Raw genomic sequence first — 26,247 nt, 5'->3', positions numbered from 1 at the left:
AACGTATATGAAGAACGTTTCAAAGGGGTAACCTTGTTAAAACATGGTCTATGTTATGTTTATTGTGGTTAGCTGTCAACACCTTTCTGCAAAAGGATATGACTGTGTATGAGAGGTATATTTATCAGCATAAACGTTTACCTCAAGGTATATTATGGTGATGTGTCTACAAAAGCAGCATGATATTGTACATATTGATGTTGTATTTTATCTCATGAATTCGATCTTAAAGCTAAGTAAACTCAAAAATCACAGCATTTGTGATTCCACTCATTTGTAGACTTGTCTAGAATCCATGATACGATAAATCATTTGATTAGAAATGTAAATGTAGTCATGAAATGCGTCTGCTTAGTCAAGATTCCCTTAATAAATATTCAAATGTATTACAAAGTTGTACATGTATGAATAATGTTCTTTCGTGGGTTATGTTTTGAAGAGAAGCAAGAATAAATCTTATAAAGTCATTAATATCAGTAGGAGATGATATGAGATTTGCTGTAAATGAGTAAAGAGAAAATGAATCAGGAGGGTAACCAACTGTTGCATTTGTTTTCATTTGGTCTCTTTCCTTTTTTTGTACTCAATATACCATCGAACTTGTTGTTTGTGTTCACCATAACCCTTTGACCGGCTATCACAGGTCAAAAGCCGGTCAAAAGGGTTATGGTGAACACAAACAACAAGTTCGATGATATATTGAATACAAAAAAAAGGAAAGAGACCAAATAAGTACAAATACAAAAGTTAATTACCCTTAAGAATCATTTTCCCTTGATAGTTTCAGATGGTCTTTGGTCTAGCATTAAAAACTGATTTTCTTATTTAAGAGATCATAGGTTCAAACTTGGAAAAAAAAATCCTCATTAATTGGTAGCACATTCTCATCGACCCCTTTTCTTGTTACGATTATTTTCAAATTCCATTAAATTTTGGGATTTTGATTCTTGATATCAATATTTCCATAAATTAGGCTAAATTTAATCCATGAATGTTTTTATCCCCCCGGAATTTGGGTACTCGATTCGTTTGGAGGTTTATGTTAGGGAAGAAATTAAATAAATAAATACTTAGGTGTTGTTTGTTTTTTTGAAGTCAAAATGTCTGCAGTCTGCGGACCACATCTGCAAGCCTATGCGGCAAAAGAGGTGGACAAAATGTATGCAGTCTGCAATAAGAAGACTGTTTGTTTTTAACGTCTGCGGGATGTTAAAATAAATTGATTTTTTAAACTTAATTTCATGTCATAAACATTAAAAATACATTTTTAACAAAAAAAAAAAAAAAAAAAAAAAACTGTACGGTGGCCCATGTTTTTTTTTTTTGGGTTTAGGTTAAAATGAGGTTTGAAGACTTTTGAAGACAGTGGCCCATGTCTGCGCCAGGAAGACCTCGCGCAGACGTTTTCTGATCTGCGCACTTCCAAAAAACAAACAATCTGCGGGGGCATATGTCTGCGTGTTGTCTGCGCGGCGCAGACAAAAGTGATTGTGCAGATCTTCACACAAAAAACAAACAGCCCCTTAGTTTGGACTTTGAAGACTATATGAACAGACTTCGCACATGAAGTTTTTTTTTTTAATTGCCAAAATGTCAAATAGAAAGAAATGATTGTATCGTACTTATTACATTTTCATCAATTATATATATATATATATATATATATATATATATATATATATATATATATATATATATATATATATATATATATATATATTATTTGTAACGAAAAAAAAAAAGAATATAGGTTCTTCTTCGTTTTAGAGATATTGAATAGAAGGAGTATTCTTTTTTCTACTATAATTTTGAAAATGAACGAATATAGGGGTGTGCAAAAAACCGCAGCACAAACCGCTCACACCGCACCAAACCGCACCGCATAATGAGGTTTAGAATTTCGTGGTGCGGTTTACGGTTCGTAATTTTGTCAAACTGCACTATGCGGTGCGGTTTGCGGTTTATAGTTACCAAACCACGGTTCAAACCGCACCACGTCGTGTGTGTGTGTGTGTGTGTGTGTGTGTGTGTGTGTGTGTATATATATATATATATATATATATATATATATATATATATATATATATATATATATATATATATATATATATATATATATATATATCAAAGTTTCCAATCACCAAATATTTCATATTGTCCAATAACTTTATTCTATATCACGATAGTTAAATAAGGTAATTAAAGACTTAAAAGACTATGATATCAAATTTCATAAATTAACAACTTAACAAAATATTATGTGGTTTTTTTGTTTGCAATACATATGCCTTTTAAATGGTATCCAATATAATTAATAATATTTGAAATTTATTAAATGTAATTAATAACAAACAAAGTTATAAATTGAAACAACTTATTAAACCGCACATAAACCACCCGCATGAAACCGCACTGCATAATGCGGTTTAGAACTTTTGTGGTGCGGTTTGCGGTTTCCAAAAAACTCAAACCGCATGTGCGGTGCGGTTTGCGGTTTCAACTCTAGACCGCACCGCGAACACCCCTAGTATATATGTCCTTCAAAAATAACTAATGGATCCAATACATATAAAGTGCGGTTAATCGCACCGTCGACCAAGATTTTATTCCAAAAATAGGTGAATACAACCAACTATTATTAAGATTTTCATCTTTGGACAAAAAACAAGAAAATTGTGGCAAAGAGAAAGTTTACCTATATATATATATATATATATATATATATATATATATATATATATATATATATATATATATATATATATATATATATATATATATATATATATATATATGATTGGTAGATGTCTTGTTAAACTTCTCATAAGGCTTAAGGGAGTGGAGTGCGGTTTAGGCCGCACTCAATGCCATATAGGCAGGAACACTGTCCCCTCTGCGGTTTGGCCGCACCTCTCCTAAAAACTGTCGCACTCTCCTTCTTCTTTCTCTTTATTCGTGTATCTTTCTCTCACCTCTCTCTTTCTCTACCATGGTTTCCACTCCCTAGGTGTGGTAAAGAACCACACTTTGTGTGGTAAAAATGATGTGGCTCTTACGTGTCAAAGGAGGGAGTGTGGTTCTTGTGACATCACTCCCTCCAGCCTAAGCACCATATTTTTCACTTTTTTGTGGACCATATCTAACAAGAGTTTCCATTGAATGAATAACAGATCCGCATCCTAAAAACAATAATGTTTTGGAATAAGCATGAGTAATCAAATTAAATAAAACATTACGATAAAACCCCATAAGTAGACCTAACATTATATAACTCAGTTTAGACATTGTGAAATATGTTAACCCCTCTTAGGTTCTATTTATTTTTTGGAAAAAACTTCTTCAAACCTCTTACTACTGCGTGGCGCAGCACACGCGCAACACTTTTCATCTCGCATCTGTTTGTTTTTCCAAAGTCTTCGGATTAAAATACACTTGTGCGTGTTCTTCTTAGCGCAACACTTGTTTTGTCTCTTCCAACCTCTTCTTCTTCTTCTTTTCTTGCTAAAATATTAATTATATATTGTTGAAATCTTATTTCATTTTTTTTTCGTTTTTTTGTTTATTCTCTTTGAATTTTTTTTTTCTTTTTTTTTATATTGAATAATAATAATTTGTTGATGAAATATCATTATTTTATGCTAAAATATCTTTATTTTTTGTTAAAATATCATTATTTTTTACTGAAATATCATAAATTATTGCCAAAATGTCATACATTATTAAATTTTCAGTATTAGAAAACTATTTTCAGATTATAAAATCAGTTTATTTTAATTTTTTAATATCTGAAGCAGCATGCAGGTGTTAAAAAAAAAAACAAACACGCTTCTTGTTACAGTCTGCAATCGTTTGGTCCATCTCTTCTACTGCAGAGGGTTGCAGAGGTGGTCTGCAGACTTTATGGATTTTTGCTTCAAAAAAACAAACAGCACCTTAATATCCTTTTACGCAAAAGCTAACGTAGTTCCTAAAAAAATGTTATTATCCCTATCAAAAAGATAAAATTCATTATGTGGGCAAATTGTGCAAATAATAGAATAGTGCACAAATTTGAAACTCTTCATTTCCAATAACAAAGAAAAAGTTGTTATCAGAAATCAAGTTATTGTATATTTGGAAAAAATCACAAAATTCAAAACTCCCTGTTAGTAAAACCCAAAAATGTCTAATAATAAACCAAAATCGTCAATACGGTTAATGTAGTTTGTAGTTGTAAGATGCATTGATGTGTTTAGGTTTGCTCTTGTTGATTTGATACATCGTGTAGGAATCAGGATTATTGTGTGAAATAAATAGATCGAAAAAAAAATACCAATGAGGTAACTGACCCAAATCGGTAATCAATTTACACTTTCATAAGCTTGAAAGCAAAATGTTAACAAGTACTAAAGCATTTTTGTACACAAGGACGAAAACCAAGAATATAAAAATACATTGTCATTATTAAGCATGCAACTTACTTGGCTCAAAAAAAATCAGGCATAATCGATTCTCGTGACCATCTTTGTCAAAGCCTTCCCCCTCCCCTCCCCCTCAGTGTTGAACTTAAAATCATGATCATGGGGAAAGGACTATAACAGGAAAATGTGATTAAAATATTTATATAAATTAGTAAAAAGATAAATGATATTAAAAAATGGCAAGAAAGCTTATTTCATATGGGTCGTGATAAGGATTTGCAAATGCTAAATGAAAACGTGAGTAAGCCAAGTATAATGCATGTTTAGTCAAGGAAGGCTAGATGGGTAATGGGTGGAAAGGGAAGGGGAATAATAGAATAAAAGAGGGAGAGTCCCTAGTTTCATTGTGGTCCATGTTTATTTCATCATTGATTATTTTTCTTCCCATTTCTGCATTTACTATTACATTCATTCCATCTCTTTACCTGATTTATGTCAATTGCTCAATTCATCATCTTATCATCTAGATTCTTCCTTCTATTTTACCGAATCACGGATCGCATTAGGTCGGGACCAAAAACCCAATAAAATAAAACCACAAGGATTATCCATGTAATGAAATGAAAATTTAGACTAAAGTTGTAATTTCCAATATATCATAGGGACCATTCCTATAACTTAGTATAAAAATTTTTCAATAAATCAAGAGTAAATTAGAAATGATCCATGTCAATAGAATTTCAAAACTTAATTCAGTCAGAACTTCTAACTCAGTCGGTTTCTAACCCGATAAGCACCTTATCCTCATTGGCAGTACCATTATTTCTCTTTTTTGTTTCGATTCTTTTCAAATGCCATTTCGAGTTTTGGGATTTTGTTTCTTGAGATATGTGAATGTTTCCATAAATTGGGGTAAATTTAATCCATAAATTGTTTTATGCTAGGGAAGAAACCAAAAAAAAAAAAAAAAATGGGATAATGTTGTGTACATGGATTACAAACAAGATGAGAACCTCTATAGTGTTCGTGTTCGTGTTTGTGTGTGTGTGAAATCCTCATGTATGCACATTATACTAGTAAAATAATTAAATCAACAAGAGTGTATGTTCATCTGTAATAGCCATAGAATCTCCTGAATTTTGTGTAGAAGAATTTGTTTAGAATTTGTTGATGCACCCATGTGACAATCGTATTTCTGCATTAAAAGATGCATGTTGAGTTTCAATCAGACTTTCAACATTTTGGTATTGATAGTCCCCACGTTTCAAAATCAATCACATTTAGTTCTTTTTGTTGTTACCATCGATCCCTATCTATTGGCCACAAGTAAAATGACAATTTTACCCCTCATTTTGTCTTTTCTGTTGTATTATCATATATTTGGGGACCATTTACGTAAAAGAGTTGAAAACAAAAATGACAGATCATAAAGGATTTTTTTCATCCCTCCCTGGTGATCATATAATCTTAGATGAGTTCCATAACCCTCTAATTTATATATAATTGCATAGAGATTTTAATGTGTGTTTATACGCATTTAAAAGACAGCTATTGGATTGTTTCCACTTAACCCAATAAAGCAACTGATATGAGCAACTTTTTGGCAATAGTGCAAGACGAGTAACAACAATATTACTTTAATTCTTCGAAGTTCTTACAGTAACAACAAAACATAAAAGTTCAAACTTAAAAAGATTACATAAACTTGAAACTTAAAAGACATAAATGATGAAACTCAAAAAGACATGATCGAACATAGAAACTAAGTCCACCCTTTTTTTTTGTTGGCCCGTATCATTATCTTCGTCCTTCTCCAGATCTTCCAATTCCATATATTCTAGCCTTGAAGTTGAGCCTTCCAAGTTTGTAGATTCGGGATACATATCGCACTTCTTGTGTGGTCCTTTATAAGCATCAGGAAACCTTCAACTCAGACGAAGACGATGAATATCTGAATGAACAAAAACAAGTTTGTCGGCCCTTTTACAGTTTAGCCGGTTTCTTTTCACATTATGGATAAAAGAATAAGTGTTCCAATTTCTATAAAGAACTATTTATATGTTGTGACAACATTTTTTTGCCACTTAACTAACTTTGGTGTTTCCGGGTCAATAAGTAGACCACCAATCAACTGTTTCCATTGTAATGTATAAAGACTCTTGTTCATGTGAAACGTAGCTAATTGTTCTCACAATATCCATTCTTCGTCTCTATTTAAAGGAATGCAATTAAAAACTTTCATGACACCTTGTACAACTTCTTTATCAAGGTTAGGTGGTTTTCTATGTATTCTACTCGATGCTAACGTTTCAAAATAATGTGTCATAAAATCGTGGAGTAAACACAAATCCCAGACAATGTAATGGTATGGTCATTTTCTCTCACCTTTTCGATACAATTTGCTCTGCTTGAGGAAAATATGATGCATATATACTTTCTTTCATCACATCTTTGATTTCTCCCAACATATTATCCATTATCTCATATATTTTGCCTATTTTGGAACCTTCACCATCGCACAAATTTGACCAACAGAAAAATAGGCTTTGTGATGCCATAATTGAGAGAATTGTGGTTGATTTTTAAAATATGAGGGCTTTATGTGCAAACGGGATTCCTTTTAAAATTTTGCGTAATTCGCAATTTCATGAAATGGTAAATGCAACAAGAAAGACACCCAACGTTATAAAGCATATCTAATGAGTAAGCAAGAACCGTTCTACTAGATGAATGTGTGAGAGATGTTGAGGACTTAACACCATTTAAAGATACATGGTATTCACACGGTATTTCTATAATACCTGATTGGTGGACAAACATCAAACATCAAACGTAAATCATTAAACAATGGTCTTGCCATAAACAGCCACGTTTTATGTTCCTATATGCCACATAATTGTTTAATTTCTAGGCGAAGCGATTGATTTTGTCAACCCAAGTAATGTTTTCAGTGTAGTGTCGTGTCGTGTCAAACAATGTCACCAATTGTAAAGTTGGGGGAAAGAAAATCGAAAAGATATACAAGCATATTTTTTGGTCACCGTGTTATGTAATTACATTGAACTTGATTTTTAAAGACTTTGCAAGTGAGTTTATTTGCCAAATGACACAAAAAAAAGGGAAAATGATTGTCAAATGTTTTTTAAACCATGTACAAGCTTTAGCCATTTTTAGGGACAATTCAAAGTCAGAGCTTTTAAAGGTTGCAAAAACCCAATTTACGTCTCACAATATTTTGTTGAGGAGGTTAATCACTTATAGAGAAGCCCTATCTACAACAATTGCTTGTAATTCATGGGGAGATAGGGAGAAACAAGGCGATGAACACAGTAGACAAGTTGTAAAGGCTATCGACACTTCAGAGATGACGACATTTGGATCGAAGTTGAAAATACTATATGCATCACGAAGCCTACTTTTCTGTTGGTCATATTTTGCAATGATGAAGGGCTAAAGGCCCAAAAATAGGCGAAATATATGACAAAATGGATAATATGTTGGGGGAAATCAAAGATTTAATAAATGAAAGTATATAAGGGTTGTAGAGCAGATTGGTATTAAAAAGGTGGGAGAAAATGACCATACCCCAGTGGCGAATCCAGGATTCAAACTCAAGGGTGTCCATCTTAATTGAGATATTTAAATTAACATGTTTGAAAAAGTTTGGTTATCGGTTCGGGTCAAGTTGATAGTAACGAATCTAGTATAGAAAATATGGCATGTCCAAGTTAACAGAGGTAACAAAATATATGAGTAAAAAAAAAGTAGTTATGAAGACCGTGTTGCAAATAATATTGCATCTAAATGAAATATATTAAGTAATATATTAAATACTCTTACATAACCAAAATAAATAAATAAATAATTGCTTACCACAAATTTTTATATTTTAAAAGTAAATTATAAGTTTGTTGTGTTACCATGTCAAAAATTCAACATAGCTAAAAGAATATATTCTACCATGAATTTTTCATATTTTAAATATAATTTATATGTTAATTGTTGTTAATTTTATCTAATGCATATTTTGTAAAATAAAAAATTAATAATAAAGATAATCAGATTTAAGTTAATTGATTGTTTAACGTAAATCACAAATATAGCTATTATAAATACAAAATAAATAAATTAATAAAATATAAGATATTACAACAAATATGAAAAAAAAATAATAATAATAAAGTTATACTAGAAACAACTTGCTGCCATTATTTATTTACTTTTATTCTCTAGTACATCTAGACTTTTGTTACCCTACTTTGTGCCTTCCCCATAAACCCAGAATATATTTTCTGCAATAAAAACCCACCAACAACACATGATAAGAAGAAAGAAGTACTTACAACTAGCGAAGTTCGGTGAACCATTCGTGAACTGTTCGGCGGGAATTCGTTTATGTTCGTTTATTTAATAAATGAACGAACATGAACAAAAATTCTCGTTCGTTTAGTTAAATGAACGAACATGAACAATGGTCTCATTCATTCATTTATGTTCGTGAACGTTCGTTTATGATGTTCGTTTACGTTCGTTTATGTTCGTTCGTTTAAGTTTATTTATATTCATCTATATTCAATTATTTTTTATTATATTGCTATATTATATGTTCGTTTATGTTCATATATGTTCAATTGTGTTTTTTTATCTTTGTTCGTTTATGTTCGTTTAGCATGTTCACGAACATAAATGAACGAACATGAACAAAGTAATTTGTTAAACGAACGAACATGAACAAGAAAATCTTGTTCGTTTATCCGTTCGTGTTCGTTTGTTGTTCGGCTAACTTAAACGAACGAACATGAACAAGACCTTGTTCGTGTTCGTTTGGTTCATTTACAGCCCTACTTACAACTTACTCAAGAGTCAAACAACTATCGAACTAAGCAAAAAAGATGCGAGATGGCTGAGACGCTGAGGACAGTGGCAGAGCGTGAAGAAGAAGAGTGGAGTCGTCTGTGGGTAAGATGCTCGGTAGTGTGGTGCTTTCCCCAAGAAGCTTCAAATACCAAAAATATGCATTTCTTGTTTTCTTTAGGTTTTATGTTCCTATCTTGAATAGTTATGATCTTTGTTATTATTATAATTTAATGAGATCACAAATTCAAAATCGGTAACTAGCTTCTATTATCTGATAGAGATTTGTTTATTTTTGTTTACCATCTTAATATTAATTAGTTTCCCTTTTCCCTTATTTTTTTTATTGTGTCAAAATGATAAATATCAAAACCATAAAAAAATATTAGTTTTGTTTGTTGACTTTCAAGATATGGTATTCGGGTGTCACTCTTATAATCACAAGGGTGTCCAATTGAAAAATAGAATACAATTTGTAAAAAGAACTCTTATAATCACAAGGGTGTCCAATTGAAAAATAGAATACAATTTGTAAAAAGAACTCTTATAATCACAAGGGTGTCCAATTGAAAAATAGAATACAATTTGTAAAAGGAAAATCTGAACAAGGGGTGTCCATGGACACCCTTGAGCATAGTGTAGGCTCGCCTCTGACCATACCATTACATTGTTGTTTGGGATTTGTTTTAACTCTGCGATTTTACAATACATGATATCTTGAAACGTTAGCATCATGTAGAATACATAGAAAAACACCTAACCTTGATAAAAAGTTGTACAAAATGCCATGGAAGCTTTTAATCGCATTGTTAAAAATAGAGACCAGGAACAGATGTTGCGAGAACAATTTGTTAAATTTCACATGAAAAATGGTCTTTATTCGTTACCACTAACTCAAATGGATGCAGTTACAATGGAAGCAATTGATTTGTGGTCTACTTATGGCGTAAACCTACTGGAGTTGGCTAAAATGGCATACAAATATTGTCACAACCTATAGGCAGTTCTTCAGCCGAAAGAAATGGGAGCATTTATTCCTATATTCATAATATGAAAAGAAATTGGTTCAACTATAAAAGGGCCGACAAACTTGTATTTGTTCATGCCTGAGTTTAAGGTTTTCTAAAGCTTATAAAGAAGGACCAAAACAGAAGTATATGGATCCCAAATCTATAAACTTGGAAGGCTTAAATTCAAGGCTAGATGATATGGAATGGGAAGATCTGGAGGAGGACGAAGATAATGATGATGACCAAAGAAAAAACCAAAAGGTGGACTAAGTTTCTAAGTTTAATCATGTCTTTTTAAGTTTCATCATTAATGATTTCATCATTTTTATCATCATATATGTCTTTTAAGTTTTAAGTTTATGTAATCTTTGTGAGTTTGAACTTTCAAGTATTGAAGTAATCAGTTTTTTGATGTTACCTAAAAACTTTGAAGAATTGAAGTATTCTTTTTGAGTTTTACATTTATGTTATCTAATCTATTTTGATACTACCATGTACATCGTACCATAATATATGGTACATTGTAACAAAGCGTACCGAAATGAGCCTACACCCATCGTACCAAGTTTCAAGGACCTAGCGAATTGCGAATTGCAAATTACAAACTTGTTCGCATGCCGTAGCATACCTCGAACCATGTGACTATGGTCTATCTATTGTAATAATTTGTCAAATGTCAACCAAGTCCCTTGATAAGCAAGTTAGTATGTAGTATTTATAAGGTATTAGGGTTAAGGATTACGCGTGTAGAAATTAAGTTAGAAACCTTCGAAGACCACCTGCTTCTCGAATAGTAGGAACTATCACGTATCCTATTATTTTCTTTCATTCGGCTATTAAGAAAAAGAATCCTAACCCGATTATATCAATCTACTATCATCCTTATATTAACGGACCAAAGTACATGCTCTAAAAGGCCTAAGTATGAATTCATAATAGCATATATCCTACAACAAGCTCCCATATTTTCAATGTCTAGGTAAGTTCATAAGGCCATTGAGATCATGTTACTCTTGTCCAATCATTTTTTCTAAACTAAAGTCGATTGCTTTTTTGTTTCTATCATGCCTTTTCTTTACAAAGTTCACATTGTCAACTAACCCAACAGCAAAAGCAAAACCATCATCAAAAAATTATGCATAAAAAGCAAGAGAGGAAAACATATATTTTTATAACTATTTGGAGCTTAACTAAATCAGTAAACCATTAGGTTACACGAAACTTACCAAGCATATCGAAGAGAAGCCAACCGAATTCTTTTTCCAATGAAGAAAACAACTTCCACATTCCAAACTTCAGCATTCAGACTTCATCTTCATAATCCAATTATCACCTTAAAGGACTAACAACCCATCCAGTAATTGGATTTTGCCTCCTACTTCTAAATCTCCTATGAGAACCACTTTGTAAACGTTCAAGAATGGAATACGTAATCCAATCCGGAGTCAAACCTTGTTCTTTAAGCTTTGCATACAAGTCAACAGCTTCAGCAGTTCTCCCACTTCTCTCAAGGCAATCCAACAATATGTTATATGTAACAATATTAGGACAACACCCTTCAGAAAGCATTTCATCAAACAATCTACAAGCCATTTCTACTTTATCTGATTTCCCAAAACACTCGATCAATGTACTATACGTTACAACATCCGGATTCAACCCCTTCTCTTCCATCTCTTTACACCTCATGTAAGCTTCATCAACATCACCATTTTTCCCTAAGCAATTTATTAAAGAATTATATGATACAATATCAGGCTTACAGTCACTATTCTCCAGCTCATCAAAGATCTTAACAGCCTCATCAACTCTTCCAGCTCTCCCAAAGCTTGAAATCAATATATTGTAAGTGAATATATCTGGTTGAGGCCCTTCTTCTTTCATCTTGTTATATAAATCAAGAATATGAGATACCTGTTTTGATTTCCCAAGAGCAGTGAACACAGTGTTGTACATAATAGTATCTGAACTTATCCCCTTTTCATGAATCTTACTTAATAAGTCTATAGCTTCATTCATTTTATCTTCTTTACATAAACTCTCTAACATGGATAAGTAAGCATCTCTATCTCCTTTATCATGGAAGCTCCACATGTAGCAAAAGAGGCGATGAGCTTCACTAGCATGACCTAATTTACTAAGTGTACGTACAAGGTATGCATATATGCCCTTGTTCATGTACTTCTTTGATATTTCCACAACTTCATCGAGTCTACCAAGTTGTCCTTCTGAAGCTAGGACATTGAGGATGATACTGTAAGTGAATTCATTTGGGCAGCAATTGTTTTCTACCATTTTTGAAAAGAGGTATATAGTTTTGTCAACCAATCGGTTTGTAGCAAGAACCTGGATTGTAGTGTTGTAAGCAATTAGATTTGGAGCTAGGTTCTTTGATAGCATTTCTTGAAAGAGTGATATTGCATCATCAAGCTTCCCATGTTTTCCAGTCATTCTGATCAGAATTGTGTATGTATATTCATCAGGCTCACAGTGTTTCTTCTTCATGTCTTCAAAAACCTTGTTCGCTTCATCAACCTGAAAAGATGCTGCATTTCAGGTTATCATGATTACATCAAACCAGAGGTGAAACAGGATAATACACTTGATAGCTGACATAATTGGATTAAGAAGGGTGTTGAGATGATGAATTCTATAAAAACAGCTAGAATAAACTCAGAACTTCAATATGCAACAAAAATGGTCATAAATTAGACCTTTTCGTCTTTGGCAAGAGCATCAAGTAGCATATTGTAGGCAAAGATATCCGGTTGATATCCTTTCCGTTTCATCTCTTGATAAACTTCCAAGCCCTTGTTTGAATCACGAGAGCGTAAATGAGCTTGCAGAAGGCATTTATATGTATAGCGATTCATCCTGAGCTCCCATTTTTTAACCAGCCGTAAGCACCTGTCCAAATCTTCACCGCCGCCGAATATTCCGATCAAAAGGTTGACGGTGGAGATGTTGCCATGCACGCGCGACCGCTCCATCTCGTCGATAATACGACGGACAGAGTCTAACCGGTCAGGGGAGGAAGACTTGGAGAGGATGAGGAGAATGCGGTTGTAGGTGAAGCAATCGTGACGAAATTTAGGGATAGAAGAGGGGCAAAATCGAAAGAATTGGAGTGCAAGAGATGATGAATGGAGCGATTTGAGGATTTCGGATGCTTCGGAAGGGGTGATGGTTAGGGTTAGGGTTTCCAGATAGTCGGAAAGTTCGATGAAGGGGTCCGATGACCGGGACTGGAGAATGTTGACGACCTTGCAGACAAGGTCACGGCGAGGGAGAGGGTAGCCTCTGGGGTCAAGTTGTTGGATGTTTGGGACTTCGACTTCGACGGCGAATGAACGGCCGTTGTCCATTTCGGTGATGACTCTGCCGCTGTATTTGGTGGCATAGCCACGGCGGAGGAGGAGCCGGACATTGTTCATGGTCGGTTTCAAATGCGCACTATTTCGACTTCCCTGAGCTGTGAGTCAAAAAGTCACTAAAGTCAAACCCATTGGGGTTCTAAGTTTTGTACCTCAAAGGCTCAAACACGTAATATTAAGAGGGTTTTTTATTTGGTTGTGAAATTGATTTTATAGATTCTCACACTATGTTTGGTAACTTAAAAGCTGTTGAAAAGTTAGCTTTTAAATAAAAAATTATCTAATAACCGATAAAAAATAACATTTATTAAAACTAGCTGAAATATATAAAATCACATAAAAGGACATGTATGTGTTTCTATAACTAATTAAGAGTGTATTTGGAAAATTTTAAAAAAACTCTTAAAAAGCTAGTCCAAATAGGTTTTCAAAAAGTTAGCTTATAAGCTATTTTTTGGTTTACCAAACACAACATAAAAAAGCTCGAAAAATAAGCTAGCTATGGCGCGCCAAACACAGCCTTAGGCTACAACTTTTTTGTCTTTAACGCTGATTTTTTTTCACGTACGGTAAAATTATTAGTATTTTTTTGTCGAAATTATCATGGCACGGTTTTTTTTTCGCGGCAACCAAGTATTGCTCCAACGTCGACTTCAAGTTGTCCATTTGGGTTGTTAGATCATCGATGTCTCGTGAGCCACTTGTCATCCTTTTACCTTTTCGCTTAGTTTGGTCTCTTCTCATGGGAAGAGTGGCTCTTGGAACATCAATAGGCTCATTTCCGTGTTTTGGTTCTTTTAGAAGAACCACCTATGAATGTTTCTGAACTTTCGACATCTTGCCACTTTTTCGACATCTTCACCACATTCTAAACATGAAGAAATTTGAAATTTGTCCCTTTCTGAATCCGGTAAAATGCAAGAGCTTTTTGCAAGATTGTTTCGTCATTTACACTACTTTTCCATTGCCGCTTCACACTCGAAATAATCGAACTAAACTCCATGACAACTTGGTTTGTGTTCCTCCACTTTGAGTAAATTTGATCTTTGTGTCTATAGTCTCTACAATTTATTTCCGTGAGAAAACGCCTAGTAAAAAGTTGGCGAATCTTGGTTTTTCCTGACCCTCGAATCTTCTAAAACATCTACCCACACACGAGTCAACGATGTTTCTTCCTCCATTGTCCATTGCTTGGGAGGTGTCTTTCCTTTTTTTCTTGGGTTCAGGTCGAATCGCTTCCAGCTCGGAATCCGCTTCGGGTACGACTTCGTGTTGTGAGTGAGTTTAGAATTGGAATTGGATTTACGATCAAGATTGGAATGAGATTGGCGAGTCAAGAATATGGTCAAATAGATTGAAGTCATTTTCCGGTTGGGAGTGGACTTGATATTGGAATTGCATTTGAGGATGACATTGAGATTAAGTTTAGAAGAGGGTTGAGTTTGGAATTGTGGTTGGTTTGGATAGGATATGGGTAGTATGCATCGAGATAGTGGAAATTTGGAGGTGAATAAATATGGCGATCATTTTGATTTTGGATGAAGGTATGTGATGCCGATGAGATTGGGTTTTGTGTTTTGAGTGTTTTTTTTTTTTTTTTGCTAGTTTTTGAAGTTCTTGGGTTGGAATGGAGAAGGGGGGGGGGATTTTTTTTTTTACAAATATGAAGATTATTTGAGTGAAAAATGGAAAAATGTAGTTTGGTATAAAATATGGCAGTGAGTGGTATTTATATAGGACGAAAAGAAAGGTAAATTTTGAATTTTATTGAAAAAAAAAATCAAAAAATAGGTTAAAAACGGATACATTTTTTAAAATGGAAATTACCTCACACACTCTCTCATCTCTCATCGGCTAGAAGTTACTGAGTTTGGCCACCAAACTTGGCATGTCGAGTTGGTGGCCCAGTTGAACACATCGGCTTTTGTTAAGTTCCACTGAGGCCACTCCGCACAACCTTAGGCTAAAGATGTGGTGTCATCCAAGTATTCTCATCTCATTATAAGGCAAAGGAGTAGTATAAGTTATATATTGATACATTTTTCTTCCATTCATTGCATTTATGTTATATGTGTATCCTTTCATAAACATGACACTACTAAACATATGATTCGTATATTGGTTAAAAAAAAATAAGAGTATAGCAAATCCATCCACACAACTTATTCCATTGAGTGGTCATAACTAGCATAAACATGTTTTCTCCTAAAATGCATCCCCACCGTTTCTTGTTTCAAAGTTATACAATTTTGAAAAGCTTGCCAATTAGTAATGGTAAATGTTAGTAACAAAGTAATTTAACATGCTAAGGGTCACCATTTTAGGGGGGAAAAGCGTTCGCTTTATTGGAAAATGGTACATCACTTGACTTCCAAGTATAGTAATTTTAGTGAATACTTCTATATACAATTTACATTTTCTTAATATGATTATATTTTTATGATAACAACTAATTTTCTAGAAAAGACTACAAAATATAACTAATGAACAAAAGATGATATACAATTTTCTTAATGAAGTAGCACTGTACAAACACACAACATTTGAAGCCCTCAACCATCTGCTACAAACACAGTGTTAATAACTTCTTTTAGATTTTTACACGCCAAAATCTCAATTTCTCCAAAATCTAACCCTTCCAAAGATTTTTCTGCCAATTTTGGCACCACACATTTTTTATACCCCAATTTTGCCACTGTACTCACCCTCTTCTCCATTTTTGGCACCATGCGAAGCTCACCACCAAGTCCAATTTCTCCAATGAATGCCACGTTGTTAGGAATTGGGAACTCAAGAAAACTGGAGATCATAAAACATATCAATCTTATAAATTTATAGTAAGCTTCAATCACATAATTTTAAAAGCATGTTACATTTTTGGTCCCTGAGTATGGCTGATTTTTGCTATTTTGGTCCTAAAATGTTATCTTGCAATTTTGATCCTTGTTTGAAGTTTTGTAACGTTTTGGTACCTGATGTAAAGAACAGGGGCCAAAATTGAATATATTACTTATACTTAAAAGTAGTCATTTTACTTCGAACAAAGACCAAAAAATTAAAGAACCTCAAATAAGGATCAAGATTACAAGAGAACTTTTTGGGACCAAAACTGCAAAAAACAGTTATACTCGGGGACCAAAAATGTAATTTATTCTAATTTTAAAGATATTGCCTGCTACAAATTGCTGCTGCAACTGCTAAATCTCCAGCGGTTTCTGTTAAAGTAGCCCCACTAACAACATTTAAGAAGATTGCCTGTAAACCAATCCACAAAAAAAAATAAATAAATAAAAATAAAAAATAAAATAAAAATAAAAAATAAAATGTTTTTCTTAAAGTAATTATTATTGAAGGAAATAGGACTTACATTTGATTGGAGCTTCAGACCTGCTTGCTTCATAAGAACCTACAAGATATATGGGAAAAAATATGTAAAGAATAAATTACACTTTTGGTCCCTGGGTATAGCTGAATTTGCAATTTTGGTCCGTGTTTGTGGTTCTTGTAACGTTTTTTGTCCCTTACCAAGTCAAATGACTACTTCCGGTCCTTGGGTGTAGCTGGTTTTTGCAATTTTGGTCCCAAAAATAGTCATTTTACATGGAAAGGAACAAAAAACATTACAAGAACCACAGACACGGACCAAAATTGCAAAATTCAGCTATACCCAGGGACCAAAAGTGTAATTTACTCAAAATTTAATGATTACTTACAGAAATAATCATATCTGCTCTCCCTGCTTGAACCCCATTCACTTGCCTTGAAAGCGAGTTCCCTGCTGCACATAGAGCCTGAAAACCACTTTCTCACTACTTGTCCAAAAATAAACACAAAAAGTTTTTTTTTTTTTGGAGAACTTTTAACCAAAGATTACTTTTTTCACTGGAGTTCTTAAATATTATTTAAGTCATGTATAGGTAGAGTGGCTACATGGGTAATAAAGTGTTGTATACATAACATCTGTTTCTTTTCTAGACCAAATAACCATTTCACCATTACATTCCAAAAAAAAAAAAAAACAATTTTCATCAAATTTAAGTGTTAACCTATTAAGCTCATTAAACACACCTGGATTTCAATGACAAATGTGCGAGATCCATCCATAATTACAGCAATTGCTAGACCTGCTAAGAACTCGGAATCCGAGTGTTCTTCACTCAAGAAAATCTCACTTGGATTCGTGACAGCTTTTAGTCCACATGGCGACATTTCAAACACTCCCAGCTGAAAAAAGAAGAAAAAAAAAACAGTTTTTCAATTCCAAAAAAAAAAAAGTTTAAAAAAAGGGAATAGAATTACATGATGAATAATACCTCATCAGTTGATCCAAAACGATTCTTGAATGCACGAAGCAAACGATGAGATGAATATTGTTCCCCCTTGATATTATAATGAAATAGCATAAGATAAAAAATAATTACTAAATAATTAAATACCCAAGAATTATTTTTTTTTTTTTAAAAAAGGTACCAACTTCCATATATAAAACTGCATCAACAATATGTTCCAAAACACGGGGCCCAGCTATGTCTCCTGACTTTGTTACATGACCAATCTGACACAAATCCAAAAACATTTACCATAATTCATCAGAATATACTTTTCTAAAAGATTAATAACCATTTTTTTAGTTCATACTTTATACTCACCAAGAATACGGGTATATCTGTCTTTTTAGCAAAACGCAACAAGGCTGCTGTACATTCTTTAACCTATACAACATTCGGTTAATACAAGGTCTGGAAATCAAATGCCACGTCATCATTGTAACAAAATGGATGTTTTTTTGAGGTTAATGAAATGGAAAAAGGTTTACCTGGTAGATACCTCCTGCACTACCTGTAACTCCCATTAGCTGAACAGTTTGGATTGAATCTATGATTAGGGCACGTGGAGAGAGAGCTTGAGCTTTTCCCAAAATGTCCTTTAAAAAGGCACACATAAAGAAAAGTAAAACACCATTTATATTTATAAATTATAATAACACATGTTCATGATTTATTAAGTTATGTATATTTTGGAACATTCACCTCAATGTCTGTACTTGAATACAAGAACAATTCCTCTGTGTTGATTTCCATTCGATCTGCTCTGTTTCCAATTTGCTCAACACTCTGAATTAAAAGAGTCATTAATTGAATAACTTTTACAGTGTTATAACTTATGAATGAAGCAACATTAATGGCGAAACTGAAAGCAGATTGTTACCTCTTCTCCAGAGACGTAAAGCACAGGAGCTGGCTTACCGATTTCTCTCCCTTCTGCTATAATGGCTGCTATCTTTACATGTTTCAGTATCAAGTAAACCAGAGTTATATTCTTGATGATGGAATCATTAACAGCAAGATAAAGTAAAGATTATGATTTTTAATACCTGTAACATTAGTGTACTCTTCCCGACACCTGGATCACCACCAATCAAAATCAAAGAACCAGGTACTAGACCACCACCAAGAACCCTAGAAACTTCGTGCCCAAATAGTCCAGGCCTGAATATAAACAACTCATATAGATACAATCATACAACTAAAGCCTGGAAGACGAAACGCGATTGTGAGTAAACTTACAGAGGAAATCGCCAGTTCAAATGGTTGATCCCTCTGTTAACATCCGTTAACCTCATCGGAAGAGCTTCTCCTGACCCTTTTGGCAACCACGATCGTACTATTTTTTCAGACACCTGAAACCCACTCGTCTTTCCTCCATTATCAGTTTCTGTAAACTCCTTCATTGTACCAACATTGTTACACTCGCGGCAATAACCCCACCACTGCCCGTCGGTGTATCCGCAGTCGGAACAAACCCAAGTACTCTTGCTCTTACTCTTCTTCTTGTTAGCCCCAAAACCCGACCCACTGCCATGATTCGCCTTCACAACGCTTCCGTATGATCTGTCGTCTTTCAGAGCATCGGCGTACTCTGAACTAGACAGTTTGTAAGGGTCTTTATTGGATTCAACTTCCTTGTGTTTTGATTTTGGTGCTCGCTTGGTTACAAGACTTCCAGTCATGGGATCGTATATAGTAGAGACATCAGCAGTTGATGAGTCATTAAAGAAACGGTGGTTGGTGGAGTGAAATGTTCTGTAAAGTTTGTGGATTTGTGGGTATTTGATGGAGATTAGATTGACGCTGCGAACACGAGAGTAAAGCATTTGAAACGCTCGCATCTCAGCGATCATCGTATGATCAGGGGACAGAAGTTTAGGGTTTGAGGTGGAGAAAATTGGGGGTGTTTGAAAATTTTCAGGGTTTATGGGATGAGTGAATTTAGGAGCGCGAAGGGTTTTAGCAAATGGAACGAAGAAGAGGGTCTTCGGGATTTAGGGGGCGTTGATGCCATTGCGAAGGGTGTCCGACGAAATCAAGGATCATGACACTTTTTGACTTTGTAACGTATTTTCTGCGTTTGGCATAGCTTTTTATAACCAAAAGTCTTTTTTGAAAGAAAAAGAAAAAAAGATGTTTGACAAAATTAGTTTTAAAAGCTATTTTTGGAGTTTTTATACAAGGAAAATGAACTTTTTGGAAAAGTCAAGAAATTGACTTTTTATAACTTTTCCAAAAAAGACTTTTGGGTTGTGAAAAGCTAAGTCAAACACCCCAAAGCGTGTGTTTGAGTTAGTTTTTTTAATGATTTTAGGAAAAGTGTTTATTAGCATATGAGTTTTTAGGTGGTGTTTCGGAAGGTTTTTATACAAAATTGCAAAAATGGTCCATTTGTATGTAAATTTTTGGGGTTTTAGTTCAAACCTTGAGTTTTTTGGATTCATGGTTCTTTTGAAGTGGTTTGCATGTGAAAATAGTCACTCCAAAAAAGATGCGGAATTTGTTCCCAGAAACAAAACATGATAAAATAGATTTTTATCAAAACATTTCATAAAGAAATATAATTTCATTTCATAATAAAAAAACGGGATGTCATGTTCCGATACAGACCATAAAGCATAAACGATAACATTACAAGTCATTCAACAAATATATACATATACAAACTTGTAAGCAAAACAACTTGATGATTCATTCATTTTATGCCATCGCGTCACTTCCTATAATACAAATAAACTGAGTGGGTCAGTCTTGGGAGCCTAGTGAGCATATAGGGTTTTCAACCCGCAATAAATAATTATATTTAATTTCAACAATCAACAATAACCCGATTATCCATTCTCGTTATCCTCATTTCACGTCCCTAAAACAACATCTATTATAAGGAACCTAATTTACGATTTTCATTGGGACGGACATTACTGCAAGGGGTTTCCTCAGCAACAAATGTCCTAAAGGCAACCATGGGGGGGATAGAGTACCCTGGTGAACACATCGTTCACAACGCCTACAGGTTATGAGCCTGCTAGCATTCCACATGACTGTCTAGAAAGAGTCTGTGGTCGTTATCCATACTCCGCTGAATAACTAGATCAATAACAACAACATCGATGTCTCTCATCTGTTTATCACACATCAACTATCTACCCATCTTCTACCCAACATATTAGTAGAATAAAAATATATATTTTTATACATAGTTTAAAACATGTATAGCATTCTCATTCAATACATATTCCAAACAACAGATGAGACACATACACATAACACGTATTTCATAATAAACAAGTCATATTTATGAGATAGAAGAAGGTGAATATACGTTCACACATATAACAACAAAATATACACATAATACGTATTTTATATAAAATACTTCATAGTTATGCGTTAGAAGAAAGTAACTACACACTCACTTGATCAGAAAATGATCGGACAACACTACGACTTGTAGAAGTAGTATTCTTCGGTAGATCTGGAAGATCTTCACAAAAACCGGGCTTCTCGTGGGCAGAGCTTCGACTCGGGAATCTCACTTCTTAGGATCTTCGGGGCTTCGGGACTTGCTTCGGGGTTTGGAAATGATATCGGGGCTTCGGGGTATAAGTTGTACGCAAAACAATGCAAAACGAGAGAGAGAGAGAGAGAAGAGAATTTGGGCAAAAGAATCGGTTGCCCACGACTTCCTTTTGTAGGGGCTAGAAACCTCGATTACGTTGGGCGTAATCTTGGTTACGCTGGGTGTACTTCGACGTCATGGCGTGCGTATGGCTCGAGTAACGTCACTGCATGCGTAGCTGAGGCGGTTCCGGGTACGCTGGGCGTACTCCATTACGCTTAGCGTAACCCGATTAATCAAACTTCAAAATTGCATAACTTTCGCATACGAGCTCCGTTTTCGACGTTCTTTATATCCACGCATAGGTGAGACTATGATCTACAGCTTTCGTTTAGACTCCATCAGCTAATTTTGAATTTATTTTTATTATTTATTTTTAGTAGGCCGGGACAGAAAAACTCTGTTATAAATTCATAACTTCTTAATCTAACGTCCGTTTTCGTCTGTATTTTCACCAATGCACTGCTATAAACGAGATATTCGATTCTCGTTTAGATTATTTTGACCAACAATCACTCGATCTCGAATCGAGTATTTGGGTTGCATGCTGCTAAGCTGAAACTTCAGAAAATCATAACTTCCTCATACGAAGTCAGATTTGGACTATCTTTTTTTGCACGCTCTCGGTTTAACGAACTCTATGACTTTCATTTAGGTCGCTAAGGATAAATATCGCTCTAACATAAATTTCACTTTTTACGTCATTCAGCGTTGCCGGTTCTATCGCGAAACTTCGACAGATCATAACTTCTTCGTTATAACTCGGATTTCGACATTCTTTATATATTCGGAAACCTCGTTTCAACTACTAAAACATTATCCATAGATATCGAGCTTATCTAACATTTCATTTTGACGCTTATTTTTATTCTTAATTCAATTAAGTAACACAGTTAAGCACAAAACACATAATACTCAAATAATACACTTATATTATTTCAAAACGGGTTACAAAGGTTAACCTAGACTATTACATCGCTATTAATGACAAGCCCAGAAACACAGACGTTGCTATTCTCTCTACCTTAGAATGATTTTGTCCCCGGAATCAGACATCAACGAACAAATGCCGGTAGCGACTCATCATGTTACTCTCTGTCTCCCAGGTGAGGTTTGGCCCATTCGTGTGTTTCCATCGGACAAGCACTAACTCGACCATCTTGCGTCGTAACTTCTTTGTATTTCGGTCAACGATTGCCTCTGGTTCTTCAATCAACCTTTTGTTTTCATCAATTCTCAATTCATAAATTGGAATCATGTCGGGAACTTCTCCCATGAACTTCCTCGAATAACACACATGGAAAGTGTTATGAATTCCATTCAGTTCTTCTGGTAGTTCGAGCTTGTAAACTTGGTTCCCAATCCTCTGAAGAACTTTAAACGGTCCAATAAACCTTGGACTTAATTTTCCCCTTTTACCAAATCTTATAAGTCCCTTCCTCGGCGAGACTTTAAGCAAAACCGAATCTCCAACTTCAAAAGTCACCGGTCTTCGCTTGTTGTCAGCATAACTCTTTTGACGATCCTGAGCGGCTAACATTCTTTCCCTAATTATCTTCAACTTTTCAGCAGTTTGATGGACTATCTCTGGTCCCATAAACTGCTTTTCCCCAGCCTCAAGCCAACAAGACGGCGTACGACACTTCTGCCCGTACAAAGCTTGATAAGGTGCCATCTTAATGCTCGAATGGAAACTATTATTGTAGGAAAATTCTACCAAAGGTAAATGTTCATCCCAATTACCTTGGAATTCCAGGGTACATGCTCTTAGCATATCTTCAAGTGTTTATATCGTTCGTTCGCTCTGACCATCAGTCTGTGGATGGTAAGCTGTACTTAAACACAACTTGGTACCCAATTCCTCTTGTAGACTTTTCCAAAATTGTGAGGTGAAACGGCTGTCACGATCTGACACAATCGTTAATGGAACACCGTGAAGCCTCACAATTTTCTTCATGTAAGAATTCGCAAGCTTTTCCATAGACCATTTCTCATTGGCTACTATGAAATGCGCACTCTTAGTGAATCGATCAACGACCACCTAAATCATGTCGTGACCACTTTTCGTTCCGAGTAGTTTAGTGACAAAATCCATAGCAATTTCTTCCCACTTACCCATAGGCATAGGCAATGGTTCTAAACTTCCGTACGGTTTCTGATGTTGTGTCTTTACTCTCGCACAAGTCACACACTCGACCACATACTTTGCAACATCAAGCTTCATCGTCGGTCACCAGTAGTAGGGTTTCAGGTCCCTATACATTTTAGTGCTACCCGGATGAATCGAGTACATGGTCTTATGAGCTTCTTCCATCAGAAGATCTCTAACTCCTCCTGTCTTAGGTATCCAAATCCGTTTTTGGAACACCTTCAGTCTATGACTGTTTATATCGAACACCAACGTTTTACCCAAACGTTCCTCCTTTCAGTCATTCTTCTCAGAAGCTTCCTCTTGAGCTTTCTTTATACTTTCTACAATTGTCGAGACAACTTCAATTCTCAACGCTCTTGGCCTTTTTCTTTCAAGATTGACTTTCCGACTGAGAGCATCGGCAACAACATTTGCTTTACTGGGATGGTAAAGTATCTCACAGTCATAGTCCTTGAGTAATTCTAGCCAGCGTCGTTTCCTCATATTCAATTCTTTATCATTAAAGAGATATTGGAGACTTTTATGATCAGTGAATAGTTTGCACTTTAAGCCATAGAGGTAATGCCTCCATATCTTTAGAGTGAAAACTACTGCCGCCAACTCCAAGTCATGAGTCGGGTAGTTCTTTTCATGCTCTTTCAACTGTCGAGATGCATATGCGATCGCCTTTTCCTTTTGGGTCAAAACACAACCCAACCCAACACCTAACGCATCGCTATAAACAGCAAAGTCTTCAACTCCATCGGGTAGAGAAAGTATTGGTGTCTCACATAGTTTCTTCTTTTGCTTCTCAAATGCTTCTTTATGCTTATCACTCCAAGCATAAGTAACTCCTTTGTGGGTCAAAGCTGTTAATGGAGTAGCGATCGAAGAAAAGCCTTGGATAAACCTTCGGTAATATCTGGCTAATCCTAAAAAGCTTCGAATCTCCGTGGGACTTTTTGGTTGTTCCCACTTCATCACAGCTTCAATCTTTGCTGGATCAACCATTATCCCTTCTTTGTTGACCACGTGACCCAAGAATTGGACTTCTCGAATCCAAAAATCACATTTGGAGAACTTATCATATAGCTTCTCCTTCTTCAAGACTTGTAACACTTCTAGAAAGTGTCTACCATGCTCCTCTTGGCTTTTCGAATAAATCAGAATGTCATCTATGAACACTATCACAAATTTATCTAGGAACGGACTACAAACCTTGTTCATTAAATCCATGAATGATGTTGGAGCATTGGTTAGTCTAAACGACATAACCAAAAACTCGTAGTGTCCATATCGTGTTCTGAATGCAATCTTCTCTATATCTTGCTCTCTTACTTTCAGCTGATGATATCCTAACCTAAGATCGATCTTTGAAAAATAAATTGAACCTTGTAGTTGATCGAACAGGTCATCAATCCTCGGCAACATATATCTATTCTTTATTGTTGCCTTGTTCAGCTCTCTGTAATCGATGCACATTCTCATACTTCCATCTTCCTTCTTCACGAATAACACCGGAGCTCCCCAGGGTGATGAACTAGGTCTAATGAAACCTTTGTCCAATAACTCCTGAAGTTGCATCATCAGCTCCTTCATCTCCGTTGGTGCTAATCGATAAGGTGCTTTTGCTATTGGCATGGTTCCTGGTAACAAGTCAATATGAAATTCTACTCGTCGATCAGGCAGTAATCCAGGAAGATCTTCGGGAAATACTTCTGGATAATTACACACCACAGGAATGCTCTGCATCTCCTTTTTCTCCTTCTTTGCATCAATCACAAATGCCAAATATGATGTACATCCTTTGGTCAAACACTTTCTTGCTTTCATTAGAGAAATGATTCCAGAATTTACTCTACGTTTATCTCCATACACCATAAACGACTCTTTCCCAGGCGGGTTTACTTTGACTATCTTCTTCTTTCACAATATCTCGGTGTCGTTGGCGCTAAGCCAATCCATTCCCAACACGATGTCGAAACCGTTTAGTTCGATAGGCAATAATTCCTCATGAAACTTATTCCCATTCAAGTAAATTAAGATGTTTTTCATACAATGGCTAACAGGTACAAACTTTCCACTAGCAACTTTGACTAATAAAGCATTATCTAGTCTATCGATAGGCAAAGCTAGTTTTCTACCAAATTCATGCGAAATAAAGGAGTAGTTGGCTCCAGAATCAAATAAAATTTGGGCAGACAATTTGTTTATGAGAAAGGTACCTGAAGCGACACCAGCTTCATCTTTAGCAGCTTCCAGTGTCATCTGGAATGCTCTCGCTTTCGGCTTTGGTGGAATGTTGGGTCTTGTTGCCTCCTTCTTTTTCGGACAATCCCTCGAGATGTGACCCTCCTCACCGCAACCATAGCAAAGTTTCTTGGTGAGAGTGCATTCATTGGCATAGTGCCCTGGCTTTCCACATTTAAAACATATGGCCACTACCTCACATTTTCCATGATGCTTCTTCTTACATTTGTCGCACCATTTCGCTTCGCCTCCTCCTCCTCTCGAACTAGACTTCAAGAACT

The 26,247-nt window shown here is 35.1% G+C and overlaps 2 protein-coding genes across 5 annotated transcripts; both read right to left on the bottom strand.

The window, feature by feature from the left end:
* Nucleotides 1-6,019: 6,019 nt before the first annotated feature.
* On the bottom strand, nucleotides 6,020-13,793 carry ABO5 (ABA Overly-Sensitive 5). 4 transcript variants are annotated; one of them, XM_079040455.1, is made up of 4 exons: nucleotides 12,979-13,793; nucleotides 11,491-12,799; nucleotides 9,250-9,946; nucleotides 6,020-6,351 (listed from the first exon to the last, which is right to left on the bottom strand). In XM_079040455.1, exons 1-2 carry the CDS (start codon nucleotides 13,696-13,698, stop codon nucleotides 11,594-11,596), a joined length of 1,926 nt encoding a protein of 641 aa, XP_078896581.1. In that variant the 5' UTR covers nucleotides 13,699-13,793; the 3' UTR covers nucleotides 6,020-6,351; nucleotides 9,250-9,946; nucleotides 11,491-11,593. The 4 variants fall into 4 exon arrangements, with proteins under 4 accessions (XP_078896581.1, XP_078896580.1, XP_078896584.1 ...); XM_079040454.1 differs by lacking the exon at nucleotides 9,250-9,946; XM_079040458.1 differs by lacking the exon at nucleotides 9,250-9,946 and having other exon boundaries at nucleotides 6,020-6,323.
* A 2,322-nt stretch (nucleotides 13,794-16,115) lies between these two features.
* On the bottom strand, nucleotides 16,116-20,020 carry LOC145102935 (DNA repair protein RadA-like protein). The gene is made up of 13 exons (XM_079040453.1): nucleotides 19,206-20,020; nucleotides 19,013-19,127; nucleotides 18,847-18,918; nucleotides 18,669-18,752; nucleotides 18,455-18,562; nucleotides 18,288-18,350; nucleotides 18,113-18,193; nucleotides 17,952-18,017; nucleotides 17,707-17,862; nucleotides 17,352-17,429; nucleotides 17,006-17,044; nucleotides 16,811-16,893; nucleotides 16,116-16,437 (listed from the first exon to the last, which is right to left on the bottom strand). Exons 1-13 carry the CDS (start codon nucleotides 19,817-19,819, stop codon nucleotides 16,191-16,193), a joined length of 1,806 nt encoding a protein of 601 aa, XP_078896579.1. The 5' UTR covers nucleotides 19,820-20,020; the 3' UTR covers nucleotides 16,116-16,190.
* Between the last annotated feature and the right edge of the window lie 6,227 nt (nucleotides 20,021-26,247).

This window comes from Lactuca serriola, chromosome 4 (assembly GCF_051521515.1).
Source record: "Lactuca serriola cultivar US96UC23 chromosome 4, Lser_US96UC23_V15, whole genome shotgun sequence".
Taxonomy (NCBI): Eukaryota; Viridiplantae; Streptophyta; class Magnoliopsida; order Asterales; family Asteraceae; genus Lactuca; species Lactuca serriola.
The sequence above is the reverse complement of the archived record's forward strand: the minus strand, read 5'-3'. Positions and strand labels throughout refer to the sequence as shown.